The sequence below is a fragment of the Papilio xuthus genome, unplaced genomic scaffold (genome assembly GCF_000836235.2).
Source record: "Papilio xuthus unplaced genomic scaffold, Pxut_1.1 DF826938.1, whole genome shotgun sequence".
NCBI lineage: Eukaryota > Metazoa > Arthropoda > Insecta > Lepidoptera > Papilionidae > Papilio > Papilio xuthus.
Genome location: NW_013531711.1, coordinates 2,942,708 through 2,958,655, shown reverse-complemented (window position 1 = coordinate 2,958,655; position 15,948 = coordinate 2,942,708). Strand labels below are relative to the sequence as shown.

Below are 15,948 nucleotides of genomic sequence, written 5' to 3'. Positions count from 1 at the left end.
TGATTTTTGTGATAGAACATTTTATTATAGTTATATATTGAATTGCAATTTATATATTTTATGTTAAATACTATATTTTATTATATGTATTTATGGTTGCGGTTTGAACTGCAATGATTAATCAGTTTATGACCTTGAAGCATACATGCTCACGCAGTATGAGTCAGTCATAATTACAATACAAATAATCGGTTTTCGAATATTTGACGTCTTGTTAAGGCTATGGTATTCTATACAGATTTAATTATAAGATTGAATATCTTTGTAACCATAGGATGACAAATATGTTTACAATTTTCTTGCATAGAAAAATAGTTTATATCTTAAAGATATGAGAAAGGAAGATAGTATAGGTTTGCTGGATGTTGATAAAAAGGGCTAACTCGGGAGGTAAGGTGTAAATGGTAATTTCACGAAAGTATCTTGTTATTGTGAACGGGTAGTACTCTCAATGGGATTTGCAAGCATTCTGTTTGTAAATTTAAAACATATAGTTATTGACGATAAGCTAGAAAACATTAAATTTAGCGTTACTAAGTTTCAATAACTCGAGCGCATAGCAACGAAAGTACCAATTATTTTCTAGCGGAATAAATGAACGGTTTCCTGGCAATCAAAGAGGTTTTACTTCACTCGGATCATGCTATAAGTGACACACAGGGCTGGCGTTAAGGGTACTGGGTTTTGGTAGCGGCAGCCATTTTGTTTAGTCTATACCTGCTGAGCGCCTTGGAACGCGTGGTAGTAACATGACACATAGGTCATTATGGCGCGTTCGTCCGGCTTTGGTGTGTTTATGAGGTCTGCAATATTCAGTCAAGCCAAGTGAATTACTGATTCTATTTACTAAGTCTTCTAATGTATGTACTATACTGATCGTACATCATTTTGTTGCATTAATAATATTTATAATAGTCTTCCAATTATTGATAATTGAAAGCTAATTATTAAAGTATATATCTTTTCCTTTAAACACGCTGATTACCATAGATAACAGGAACATATTTCAATTTGTATGGTTTGCTTAAATCTAATATACGTTTACATAATCTTCACATGACCTTGTATTAAAATAAAAGTATATTTGTGCACACATCAACATTCTCTCTTACGTAATAAGCTATGTCAAAGAGGCTATTCATATATCGTAGCTTCTGACGTACTAGTTCAGGGGTGGCAAACCTTTTTAAACTTTGAATCAACATTTTTTTTCATTTCATCAGTAAGTACGAAATAAAAAATGTTTGCAATCTATGAGTGATGAGCCAAATGTCTTGCGTGTTTAATTAGTATAGCTTACCGTCGGGATCCAACATGCGCGGTATGTCGAGGTACTTCTCGGCGACGTCAAAGGCCGTGTTCAAGTTCTCGAGGGGGTTGTCTTTGGACAGCTTGCTGTAATCAATGAGGTCGGGCCTGTGTCTATGGATGAGGGCGCAGAACGCCAGACCGTCTTTGAACGACAGGTGGAAGTTCTGCACGTTGACATTCTTGTACGGTGCTGTCTTACGTTGACACCAGAGGAGTAGACCTTCCTGGAAGTGTATGAAGACTATTGATTAGACGCTTCAAGGAAATATTATGGATAAGTTGTTGAAAATTGTAAACGATAGCAAGGTGTGGGTAGATCTATAATAAATTAGTGAAGGAATGTAGACCGATTTAATGCACCGTTAGCAATGACGGCCCCACATACTAATTATAAACTATTAAATTTATTACTAGCCAGTTACGGACGATCTGAGCAATAGTTTATTTTAAGATGTGATCGCTCCTTGATCCAGATAAGTCCTCTATAAATCAATCTTTATAAGGATCAATGACCCTTATTAATATAGTAGCAATCCGTGTTACCTAAAGGAATAGGAAGAACTGTAATATGACCATTTTTCATATAAGTTCCGCATAAGTTTGCGCACTGAAATCTGACTTGAAAATCCCAAATTAAAAAATATATTTCACCAAGCTAAACACGTACAGTTTTAGTTAAACTGTTTCACCAACTGTTCAGGTAAAGCTGAACTTCTGTAGCGAGCTTTAGTTGCATAATTTTGTGTTGAAACCTTTTAGTGGACTTTTAATAGAACAAGGTCATTGAAGTCATTTTCTATAAAATCTCTTCTACGACTCTTAATCTTTCTTCCAATTAATTGATCGTTAGGTTCTAATAATTACCTTGGCAGTCATTTCTTCAACGGAGATATCCTGAATGGCGAATCTGAGAATGATTGTCCAGATCATACCCAGTGTCATCTTTAGGTTACCGTCGACTATTTCTTCAGCACCGATAGACACCAATTTCACACCTGGAACATGAAACAAATCGTCATCATCAGCTCACTATACGTCCCCACCGAGGGGCTCGGAGGCTACCTTAGGGTAGCCTCCGAGCCCAAACACATTGGTACATGGCGGGATTAGAAACAAATCATACAGACTAAAAAAATCTTTAATTTTACTTGCTGTCATTATAGAGAATAATCAAGTCTTTCTTTGCAATGTTTTCAAAATACGTTTCTTGTTGTTAATTCGAATAAATTTTACATTTTGTTGAGTTACGTTAATTATTTAATTGTTTAAATAGTGCTCTATTGTGAAGCGTTAAAATATATGAACCAGGCCAAGGTATTTTTTTATACTTCGCTCACCACGTAACATGATAACAGAGCACTTAAACTACATTGAAATTGCATAAAAGAAAAAAACATACAAAAAAGAAACTAACAAAGTATAAAACTTCATAGGGAGTGAAAAACAATATTGAGTTAGGTTCAATAATCAGACTTTTATTGAACAATCCATTTAATCATCAGAATATTTCCAGGCACATACAAGAGAATGAAAAAAGAAGGATCCTGAATAAGGTAAATAAAGGATAATGAAGAAAGATAAGACATTAAGAAAAGGATGGTTCGGTCGTGCTAATCTGAAAAGGCAGTCACGCCCCTAGATTTACATATATCTTTAAGTTACCTTTGGATGCGATGAAATCCAAGGCTTTGTTGACGTTGGCGATCTTGTGGAAGCGCATCTTGCCGCGGTCAGGCTTGGGCAGGGTCTCTCCGGAGATCACCTCGAGGAGCAGCATCAGCTTGAGGCCGTTCCTGAAGTCCTCGTCGATGTTTTCGATGCCGGTGCCGGCCTTTCTTAAATGGCTGTTGCACCATGCTGTGAACGTCTGGAAGAATAAAAAAAATAATGAGAAAGGGTAACAGACGATTTCGGAACGAATACGATAATACTTATTGAGTTCCTGAGTTGTTAATGTCATTTGCGAATGACTTTGTACAACATATTTACATATGGTAAGTTGGAATATTCCGGTTTTATCCTCTAGTAGAAAAGTTATGGTACTATAATAATAATAATATGTAATGGTAAATGTAGTTTAAGCCTTATTTAGGTGACCTACAATTTACTTCACACAATTATAGCGTAAAATAATTATATGTTTTTTTTTATATTATAAGGTGGCAAACAAGCGAGCGGCCACCTGAAATCGCTAAAATAACGAAGTGACCGTTGAAAATATTTTCCCTTTCCATGCATCCTCTCATCCGGAAAGTCCACTTCCCAAAAGGTGGGAAGGGAAAGAGGACTAAATTCTCCGGGACGCAAACTCATCAGACGAAACGCGGAATTGCTTCAACTTCACGCCTGTCTTCTGTGTGGTCGTACTTCACACGTAGCGTAAAAAAATTCTATAGTAATTTTTCTCTACAGTTATGGAATCTTAAAGAATGACAAACTGATTCTTATTGTCATTTTGATTCCTACGACCAGATCCGCAATTCCACCACATATTAACAATATCGATGTAATTTAAGTCAAACTGATTGAATTTAACGATTTCAGAAAAATATAGCGACAGTAACAAGCAATCGTAAATTCCAGCATCGCCGTACGGTGACATTTTTATTACCGGTATATATCTGAATGCAGTACTATGGTTTGAAATATTTACCTTTTAAAGTGCTATTCGGATAGTAAAGTTTAATATATTGATTTCATAAAAGTAAGAGGTCTGAATACTTTTAATTCTCAATGTTATGCAACCTTAACTTTCTCAATTTAGATTGTTGTTATATTTTAAAGAATTCTCTTATGAGTAAAGGTTATGTTGTACCAGAAAGAGTAATACAATATCAAATACCGAAAACCGACGAACATATATGCGTAGATGTATTTAGAAGCGAGAGATATGTCTGGACTGAGCCAATGGTGGTCTGTGGTCACTGCCTATATATCCGGGTTAAGGCCAGTTATGTTGCTTTTGTATTTAGTAAAGTAGAAAGTATTGATTAGGCATTTAGTACGTTTACATTCAAATCTAAGCAATTAAATAAAGACCAGTTAAAATTGTATAAAAGTGTAGGAATCGTTGGAATCGAAAGAACATTTAAGATATGAAATCTCTCATTATATTACCAATGATTATAAAAATCTTGATACGTATTGAAAATATATTTCTAAAACCAAAACAATCGAACGGTTATTTAACGGTATACCTTAAAATTATATTTTTATTTAGACAAGTAGCAGTACCTCGGGTAACACCGATTGCATTTGAGCAAATCAATACTGCATCGTGCAGGGGCCGACGAGGGGTCCGACCCTCGGACAAATTTGCAAGGGGCATTACCTCTCCATGTTCACACTTATATTTTGTAGTCACTTTAAAATATTTAGCTTAACATTTCAATTACATGAAAATATTATGATTAAAATGGTTGTGTAAGTAACTACTGAGTTTAAATAATTCAATTATTTATTTAAGTTGAACTTGAATCAGTGAAATATTTAAGAATTACTAACCTCAAAATGTAATTATGGTATTTTAAGATTTTTTTTAAAAGTTGAATTGACGACGAAATTTTATTACAGAATATTTAATATCTAGATTTTTCGGCAACGTCTACGTCAACTGTTTAGTTTGCAGCCAGCCGCTAAGCCGTCAACGATGAGCTGAGATCATCGTCATGCCGTCATACGTCTTACAGCACTTTCTAAATGCGGTTACTAGAGGTGCAAAGATTTTCAAGGCTAAATAGCTTAGTCATCAGGTAAGATTAACTGTTAACATGACCAGACCTCATCAGACAGAAAGCGATGAACATAATGATAATGATAAGTTAATCAATAGAACTACCGCTAGAACATCGATTTAAATGTTAATTCAGTACTTATGCCAATTAACCACCAATACGTGTTATACTTAAGTTCCAGATTTCTGGAGTTTCCTCCAAGGTCAAATACGAACGCAACTTCAAGCCCATTAAAATAACAAACTACGTCTACGCAAATAAAGCGCAAATACAAACTTATGATAACAATCCCCTGACATTCTTTTCAATCATTGTCTTTTGTCATTGAAAATTTTCATTCAGAAATCAGTAACAAAACAAACATAATCTTATCTTTATAATCGTTATCAAGTAAACAAGTGATTATTTAATATTATAAAAGGATACTGTAACAGTTTCATTAATTTGATGATCTAATTATTCAAATGTTTATTGACAATTTAGCAATTCAAGCGAAACGAGGTCTTTTGTTCAATTTGCGCATAAATATTCAATTTGGATATTCAAATATCTTGCAGTTGTTGAACATTGCCCACGTTAACGAGGTATTGTATTTGCATTTAGCATATTGCGTATTTGAAATAATAATGTAACACATTTTTATCTCATTTGTTTTTTACATCAAATATCTTACAAATTGGATGGATGTTTGTTTGGTTGAAGGTATCTCCGAAACGGCTTAACGGATTTTGATGAAATTTGGTATACGTATCGAACATACTCTGGAATAACACATAGGCTACTTATTAAGTTTTGTTTAACTCTGCGCGGACGGAGTCGCGGGCGGCAGCTAGTATTATTATTATAAATTGAGATTTATCTCCAGCTTTAGGATTGTATTTTCATTTATACTAGATCGTCAACTTTCCAACCATAGGTTTGACATCAAAATCCCCGTTTAAAATATATTGCTATCTCTGTTTTATCAAAGATAATGAAGACGATATGTTCTATACAAAGATGTTGGTCTCAAAAAACAAAGGTAAGTTTGAATACCTACTATTCTATTATTTTACCTACACTATTGTACCTGTACTTGTTTTGTTGTTCTCCTTTCATTAATCCTTGTCATAAAACACTTTCGAGTCATAAGATCTACTAATTCTATCTACTATGTATAGTTGTTTTATTTTAGAACGTCTACAGTCTAAGCACTAATTTGGAGAACACGAAATCGTGACTTTAGTTACCTCTAAATGGTAATACTTTTGTCTGGCGACTCTAAATCTTTCCTAATGTACATTTCGGTTCATGCCTTAAAATAGTATTACTTATGCTGGTTTTCTCAGACCAAAATCTGTTTCAGGTATATTGTTATCTCTGTCTCGTCGAAGACAATGGTTTTGATATCAGAAACTCTCTTTTTTATAACAGAAGTTGCAAACGAGCAGCGGGAACACCGAGGTGTTTAACGACCCCCATGGACATCAGCAATATCAGAGGAACCGCAGATGTGTTGCCGGCCTTTGAGATGATGATACGCTAGCTTCTTAAAGCACCCTAAATCGTAGCGGTACAGTATTGGCTATAAAATAGTTTTATTAGAAATAGAAGTTTAAAAGAAAGTAAAGTTGTAACATATACGATAAACGAGTTTATCTCGTCGCGGTTGCAAACTTTTACTTCATTGCATTCTTGGCGAATAGAATCGCATACAAAATTGATAGGCGCGCCACAAGCCGGGGCAAATACGAATTGCAATTACAAGTACCACGCCTATGAAATTCAAACGGGATTGGTTCTAGCGAACAAGTTTCAAGGTCTCTCTCTGATAAACAAGTTCGGTCCATTCAATAAAATTGCAATCATGTTCTTTGTGACATTGAAAAATCAAAGGGCTTCGCCGTCTTTATGTTAATTGAATTAATCGATATTATTACGATTAATTAGTGAAGAAATCGATTTCATTATCTTATTATAGTTAAATGTAGATGCTATCTGCGAAGCGACTCGACAGTTCTATTGTTGAATAATTCACAGAGACGATAGATATAAACAAAGGCTATAGAAATGCGAGTAAAAAATACCAACGCACACAACAATAAAGTAATCGATAAGATGTTACGGAATCCTTTCTAGATTGTTCAGACTGAATTATATTTTGTAATAATATGAAACATTACAATACGTAAAATTAATATTAGCAATTTGCAATGATAAGTCTAAAGTCTTGTAAACGACATTCGTGAACTAACCACTACTTTAGTAAGATTGGCTGTTTAACTATTTAAAATAATACAAAAAATCAGATTAACTAAAGATATAAGCCATTAATCAAACGATAAAATATAATAGGTAATGACATATCCATACATCTACTCGTTTGTGATAATGAACAGCAATGGATCTTAGAAAATCGTTTATTAAATATTTAAAGTAAATTTTGTCTTAAATATAAAATATTTATATAAGCAACTCGATCTAATGTTTAGTTCCGTAATTTGCAATGTCATCGTAAACAATGAAGTCATTGACACTTGACACCTTGATGTATATTCGATGAAAGTATCGCAAAAATGCCGGCACGACGAAACTGACCCAACTGCATTACTGAGATGGAACACAATGACTCATGACTGAAGATCGTCTTTTAAGAGGACGGAATAAACATCGCACGGGAACCAGATACATTCCAATGTCTTCCTTATAGTCAATTTCCACTACTGGAACACAAGTACAATAATATATCGTCGTCCCTCTCATTTTCTTAAAAAAAGAAGGATTAACACTATGTACTTCTTTTAATTAATTTAATTCCAATTTAATTTGAAAGATCCAGTAAAAAGGAAGTCCTTATATATTTAAACCTAGATAAGAAGGCAAAGCAATATTGAACCTTTAATCATTTAGTATGCAATAAACTTTCTTTCGACAGTGACCATACATATAAGCCTCCTTTATGAATCATTTCAAAACCTTATACAATGCGTTTAGATATTTTTGAAGTGCCACGTTCAGAAAGACAATCGATTCTGTTTAACACGTATTGATTATAATATGACATAGGCACATCTATCGCAGTTAGTCCTGGCAGAAAACATGTAAAACCTATATGGTCATAGAATATGACATAAAAAAATATGATCTGACAGTTGCATAATTTATTTTACTCATAATTTAGTTTTGACTTATGCCCATCGGATCATACATCCTTGTCGGTCTACTACATTGGAGCATATTATTTGAATGTCAAACGATTAACGGCACCACTAACGGTGATTGTACGTAATGAGATATGCTCGGCAAAATGAAAGGAACTCAACACGTGTTATACTAATTACATTTAGGAATTAAAATGCAGCAACTACATAATGTTAACGTTAGAACAACTACAGTGACCATAATTCATAGTAGACAAATCAACAAGAGTGTAAACTAAATCACAGTTTTCATAAAAAATTAGTAGAAAAACGTTTTAAATCAATTTAGAAAAAATTTAATAGTATTGTTGGGATTCTTCGGAGAGTTGGACTAGTTGAAGAAAATCCGGATCGTACTTAGAGTTGCGGAAAACGAGCCCTTATAAATAACTAAAATTTCAATAATCACTTCAACTTTGATAAGGTAGTCGATTAAACGAACTAAACTGTTAGGAGCGGATCTACATTTTATAAATCTAATGCAATACTAAGATATAAATATTAAATACAATATTAACCGTCGCACTGTCAAACAAAACACTTGAAGACGACCTTTGAGTACGTCCTTGAGACAATGCGCACGTGACCTACAATGTGAAAATATCTAGAATTACCTTGCATCCGCAGCGGCCGTAGTTCTAAAATAAACGCAGGTGGGAATAGCACTGAGCTATTTAGAACTAGCTCGTCTCATGTCCTACTGTCCACCGCCATCTTTATTGCGTTGTATGAAGGGCCACTTTCAAGGTAAATGTGTCTAGGTTCATACTGGAGTTTTCTTACGTATGAATTCAGTTAATGACCTTGCTTATATATTTTTCATCGCAATAGTCATTTAAATCGTTTATCTCTTAGATTATTGTATTAGTAATTACTTTTAGATGTTCGTAATCAATTTGGAGAATTGAAGAATTTTTTTTACAAATCGAAATATGCATTCTTAGCTTTTGCCAAATACATTTGGCTCGCGACACACTTGTAGATCTTTATTAACACTCATCAAGAGAGTTATGATTATTATAAATTACGCAATATATCTACGTGAAATTATTGGAATTATCTGTCAGAGCCATAGAGTAGTTTTGGCATGAATACGATTTAATAAACCTTCATTTTATTAGGCCAAAGTTACACCGCATGAATGAATGCACCCGTGTGACTCAACTGTATGCAAATAATTCATTAATATCATAATGTAAAGTGATATTTCATTCACGTATACAATATCTTATGTCCCGTAGTATCTTTTGCGCTAGAACACCGGATCCGTAGAGGAGCGTTCGGAATATTGATGAAAGTGACTCAATAACTTGTTTAGAAAGCAAGAAAGTGTTATTACATATTTTAAACCAATTAAACGTCCAAAATAAATTTACGATTCGTATTGGATAGACCTCGAAAGGTATGATGTTCGATGAATTATTTATTAGAGAAACTGCTGTTTTTATAAAATTGTCAAGTATTTTATTTCTAATAATAATATAAATTTTAGAATAATATAAAAATTTTAGAATTAATTTATTTTCCCAGCCAGCTATAACTAAAATTGAACGATCGAAACCTTGGATTTAATACGACAATAAAAGATCGTTTGACATTCGAAACTAAAAACAAACTTTTGACCTCCGATGCTGAATAGAATGCTCTCATCTTTCTCTCATTTAATCAAATTAAGAATTCATTGTTTTACTCATTTTATCGAGTGCGATCATTACGCGAGGTTTTAATGATTTTAATTAATTACTAATCTTACTTCTTACGCGATTTTTTGGATGGATGGATGGTTGTTTGAATTTATCCCGAGAACGACTGTATGGATCTTGGTAATAGGTATAGATTTTGAACATACCTGAGAGAACATAATTAAGTTTATTTATTTTATATTGCAAGGACGGAGTCGTTGGCGACATGTAGTATTAGATAAAGAAAACAAATTTAATTTGTAGAAAAAAATATCCTTTTTAACTGTCATCCTGCTATTTATAAACCTACTTTAGTATAGTATGAAAAATATATTTTTTTATAAAGATTCAACAATATTAATATTAAACGATATTAAGGTTAAACGCTGTCCACATTTCATAAAACGTACAAATTAAAAATGTTTAATTCCACGCTAAATATATGGTGATCGCAGTGATTGTAATATTGTATCGATGTTGCCATTTATGAATCGATTCAAAATATAATCGAAATATATAAAGCGATCAGATGTATGACAGGACAATTGGTGATTATTTTGATTGATTTTAAGACGCTACCGGCTGTAATGTGAAGACTAACGGTTAATAATTTGTTCTCATCAATTTTCTAGATTTAATGTCGACACACTGAATTTGGTAATGATCAATATCTTTTTTTTCAACGGTATCTTTTGATTTAATTTATTCTGAAATTTAAAAAATTGGAAAGTTATGTATTTTTTAAATAGTATATTTCGTTTGGATAATAATTCGTCTTTTTTAAACTGTATAGTTCATATATAAAGGTTCAAAGAATATAAAAATAATATTAGGAAACTTGTGTAGGTTTAACATCCTTGAATAGATTTTAATTCTGACTATTGTATTGCACGTGAAACAAGATACCTTAAACATTCAAATATTAGCGTAGTTGCAATAAAATTATTGCTAACTGATCTGGTTGATTTACAATTCAGATTTACCGTTTATAGTTTTAGATTGTGGCAATTTAAAATTTTGCGTAGATCCGAATCAATAAATCAATCCATCGAATCTGTAATTACCTACGTAATTTTTGTAAAACGTAAATTTTTGACCTAAAAACTTGTACTCAGCGGAATTTAATCAGTATTTTCATTCATAAATAATTCGTGTTACTAATTATAGGGCTTACTGTAAACTGTTTTGTGTGTTATAATAGTATAATTAAAAGTATTCATTCGTTCACTGTTTATTTTTTATTATTTTTTGGAAGTTTATCTGGTCTGTAATTACCACATCTCATATCTCAACAAGCTAGCTATTAACTAAATTGATGCCGTGTTTGTTCAAATGAACATCGATAGAATTGTATATAATAACCGTGTTTTGTACGTGGGACATCTGTGAAGGTGTTACTATTTGGAACACATCCAATATGACTAAAATAATAACGGTACCGTTAACCAACATACCTTTAACATTGTATTCTAATAGTTTTTTAAAAAGTCTTTTGTTTTTTGTTTAAATTTTGAACCTTAAAATAAACCTCAATATATTACCAGTATCATCAAACTTAGTCTCTGATATTTTATTTCAAACTAGTTGACGCCTGCGATTCCGTCTGCGGTGTATGAAAAAAAAAATTAATTAGTAGCCTTTGTGTTCTTCCAGACTATGTTCTACATCTATGCCAAATTTCAGCTACTTCCATGTAGCCGTTCTAGAGATATCAAACAAATATCCATCCATCCAAACATTCGCATTTATAATATTAGTAAGATAAGATAGTAAGATATCTGATTAGTAATTTCGTTTTTTAGTCGACTTCAAAAAGAAGGAGGTTATCAATTCGTAAGTACCTTACCTCGTAACTCCACTCCTGGTACTCCGATTTTGATTTTTTTTTCTATTTTTTCTTTAACTTGAGACGAATTGTTTAGATTTTTGTTTGACAACCGATATTGAAGTTTAACTAAATAATTAGAAATATCTTCCCATAAATGCTTCTGAATTTTATATAATTTATTACGTTTTAATGATACTATTTTGCAAGATTTTTGCGAAACCTTTGTCGTTATTATATATTTTATCAGACAACTTTTATCAATAGAGTAAACAGAAAAAATGATATAAAAACGCATGTATCTCCATAACTGATAAGACTGTAGGGTCAATAACCCAGAATCAAACAGGTTGAAATAGTAGCGTATTTTTGTAAATTGCAAATTGTTTTTTTTTATATCATAAGGTGGCAAACGAGTGAGCAGCCACCTGAAATCGCTGAAATAGCGAAGTGACCGTTGCCCATAGACATACGCAATTGCATATGTGTTGCCTACCTTTAATCGATGGAAGAGAGGATGCACAGAAAGAAAATATCTTCCCTTTCCATGCATCCTCTCATCCGGAAAGTCCACTTCCACTTCCCATTTTTCCTTATTAGAAAACGGGTGGGAAGGGAAAGAGGACTAAATTAGGCCTCCGAGACGCACACTCATCAGAGGAAACGCGGGTTTGCTTCCACTTGACGCCTGTCTTCTATGTGGTCGTGGTATTTCACCGGGCGAGCCGGGCCAATTCGTGCGAATATGTTAAAGCGGGCTCTACCACTGTTGAAATTGGTGGTAATTTAGTTATTGAAATGAAAACTCACACATTTAACTTGTGACAATTTGCAGACATATGAAATTCTTTGTGTTCTGTTTCAATTGCCGTTCAATACGTGGAAAAAAGATATGTTAGTAAGTATGCTTTTATGGTTTTTAATTTGTAAATAACAAAAATGAAAGTTAACTCCTACAATTTTTGTTATTAGTAATAGTTTTTGACTTCCTACGTCAACAATACTTTGATAGTAATCAGAGATAAAATAATTTTATTTGTTACATTCCTTAAAATAAATTGGTTTCTAAGTCCAGAAATATTTAAGTACCGATTCCGATCTTGGAAATCACGAGGAATAATTATGACGAACAAAATATTTGTCTGGCTGTGTAGCAATTCATCGTGTGGGCGTGTGAATCCGTAGACCGAGATATTTTCATCTCCCGAAGGCTATTAGCTAAAGAGAAACATCCGCGGTCTGTTACCACGGACGTTCCAGAAGCTACGAATCTTTAAATAAAACAATGCTTAGTTGAATTGGATTTTTTTCTTTTATTTCACTGATTGCCATTCTTACTTTTTTGTCACAAAAAAGGATTTAATTATTTAATTAATAAGGTTCAAATATAGTATGCTTTGAAAAAAAAATGTGTGTAGTGTTTTATGTTCGAGTTAAATAGAATATTGAAGCTACAATAATTCTGTAGGAAAATTTTCTTAAAACGCCAAAACACTATTTTTGGGACTTTAGACCTTGAATTTATTATTCAAATGCGTGATCGATAAGGATTTTTAGTGTTTACATATAATGGGGTTCCGAACATTTCTACCAATTTTCAGCTTTTTAGAATTATTGTAGCTTAACCCTTAATTTGACTGGGCTATTAAGTTTTTATTCTGTTCAAGTCTTCAACAAGTTAAGTTACTTTCAGCAATCGAAGAGAGGTTATCACTCATTGTTGAAAACGGCTACCGTACATTTTACAATATACCTAATACTTTATTTCTACTTTTGAGTTTGAATATAATTGTTTGTGTAGTATATATTTAGTTAATAGGGATTCAATACTTGATATTATTTTATATTATGATTACGCCATTTTTAGGGTTCTGTACCTCAGAGGATAAGATTGGAACCCTGATAGAATCCTTTTGTTGTCCGTCCGTCTGTCTGCCAAGACCCTTTTTCTCAAAAACGCGTGAAGGTGGAATTTATTTTTAATAGTCGTGTTATAAACCTAGATGCTCACGTTCTGCGGCTTAGCCGTTCTTTATAAATAAAGTTCGGCTACGAATAAATCTTTCGAAACATCGCTGAATCGCGGTATCTGTGTAAATAAATCCTTAAATAAATAATGACGCAAGCCCCGGTTGTTAGCATTATTGGGCTAATTCGAGTTAATACGAGCCGAATTCGTATCTTATGTTATTGTGGCGTGTTGAAACAATGTTATAACAAATGAGCTATCGGTATGTGCGTATGTTTGTGTACTGAGCAATTGTCGACCAGTTGTCCTAATCGTGACTCATTATTATCATTCGCTATAGTTACATAAGAATGCTGCTTTTCATATCACATTGCCAGATCTAATCTATAATATGTATAATATTTTACGTCAGTGATGTTCTTTTTGAGATTTAGATCTTTAAGAATAAAATTCTATCTTACTTCTTACTAATATTATAAAGGCGATTTTTTGATTTGATGGACAGACGGATGTTTGTTTGAAGGTATCTCCATATCGTCTTAACGGATCACTATTAAACTTGACATACATATAGAACATAATCTGGAAAACACATAAGTTACTAGTTATGTTTTTTTTTATTTACAGCTAGTTGTAAATAACATTACAAAGAACCCAAATAGATACTTAATTCCAGAATTAAGCAAACAGTGAAAACTGGCAATGTATCAGACGAAATTTTATTTTAGCTTTGCGCACGGTTTTTTTAGTATTACCTAAGTTTAGCTACATTATGTTATTTCTAACGAAACGGCAATATAAATCTATCCGAAATTAAACAGTTGACCGTGTTAGCTGTTCTGTACAAAATACATTATATGACGATGTTTAAGGTGAAAAAAGTTTTTGTTCGAATTTTAAAAATGTACATTTGAGTACAAAAACGACACAGAAACTTGTTTTAAACACGTCTGATGGCATAAACATATTGTTCAAAGATTTTTACATATCTTGTATTTAATATTAAAAGAAGTATCTAGTACTTTGTTCACTGTTGTACTAATCAGAAATGAGGTCGTGCGAATCCATCGCGGAATGAGAGTAACATTTTTTATTTATAAAATGAACCGTTTAAGCCTTTCAATGCAAATACATAATTGGTTTTCTCTAAGAAGTCTTACTTACTTACGTTTGTATTCTATATAGCACTGTTTAAATACTTCATTGTTTTGTGAAGAAAATATTCTATCGCATAAACGCGACTGGTTACTGTCCTAAAATAGTTATACGAAATATATTTTGCAAATGTTGGCGGCATTGTAAAAAACATATTATATCATTTGGTATAAGAATTACAAAAAAAAATAGCCTGTGTTCTTCAAGGCTATGTTCTAAATCTATGCCAAATTTCAGCGAGATCCATACAGCCGTTTTGGAGATATTTTGAAAGTAACATACATCTATCTAAACATTCGCATTTATAATATTATTAAGAAGTAATATTAGTAACTATAAAAAAGTAGGGAAATTAGATAAATCGTTTGTATATTTTGTTATCTCTTAGCAGCAAGAGTGCGTTGAACTTCAATATAAAAGTGTTAGTGTAATTACCTCAGTGTGTCGACCTTGACGTGAGCCTCATAACGAATTTGACTTTCACTTTCGCAATTTTATCAACATTCCAGCTTCGAATAAGTGTTACACATACAATTTAATGGCAGGTCGTTATCCTCAATTTCTTAACCGAGATTAGATAAGCATCTAAAGTTTACAGACAGATTTATATTTGAAATTCCATTTTTGTTATATTTCCCAACAAAAAAAAAGGCGAGAAAAAATATAATCGCACAAACAAAAATGCACAGTAGTTAATACGTAATATAGTAGGATATACAAGCACGTTCCACTTGAAATGAAACAATGACAAATAACATAGTATGTTGTTCCGCCAGGAAACGCTATCTCTGCCTAATGGTGCAAGTATGATAATAATATGCCCTGTATGTCGTTCTGCACACTTTGTATTTCACGAATGGTATATTGAATTACAAAATTTGATAGCAATAATTTTGCCTCCAGTTTATCTACTTTTATAACATATAAACTCACATTTCATCGTTCTTACGGTGAAGCGAAACATCGTGATGCAACCTGCACATATCTCAGAAGAGATTATATATGTGTGATGTCAACCAACTGGCACTGGACCTGCATATTGACTATGGCCTAGTAACCTCTAACTTAGGGTAGGCTCCGAGCCCCTCAGTGA

General features: G+C 32.9%; 1 protein-coding gene across 2 annotated transcripts in view; it reads right to left on the bottom strand.

The window, feature by feature from the left end:
* Actn (alpha actinin) overlaps positions 1-15,948 on the bottom strand; it is a 34,124-nt gene that overhangs the window by 7,904 nt on the left and 10,272 nt on the right. The window contains exons 2-5 of one of the 2 annotated variants that reach the window (XM_013317402.1): positions 2,974-3,178; positions 2,176-2,306; positions 1,301-1,535; positions 718-803 (exon numbers count right to left, since the gene is read on the bottom strand). In XM_013317402.1, the coding sequence (XP_013172856.1) occupies positions 718-803; positions 1,301-1,535; positions 2,176-2,306; positions 2,974-3,178 (657 nt within the window). The remainder of the gene's footprint in view (positions 1-717; positions 804-1,300; positions 1,536-2,175; positions 2,307-2,973; positions 3,179-15,948) is intronic. The other variant, XM_013317403.1, reaches the window with a different exon arrangement.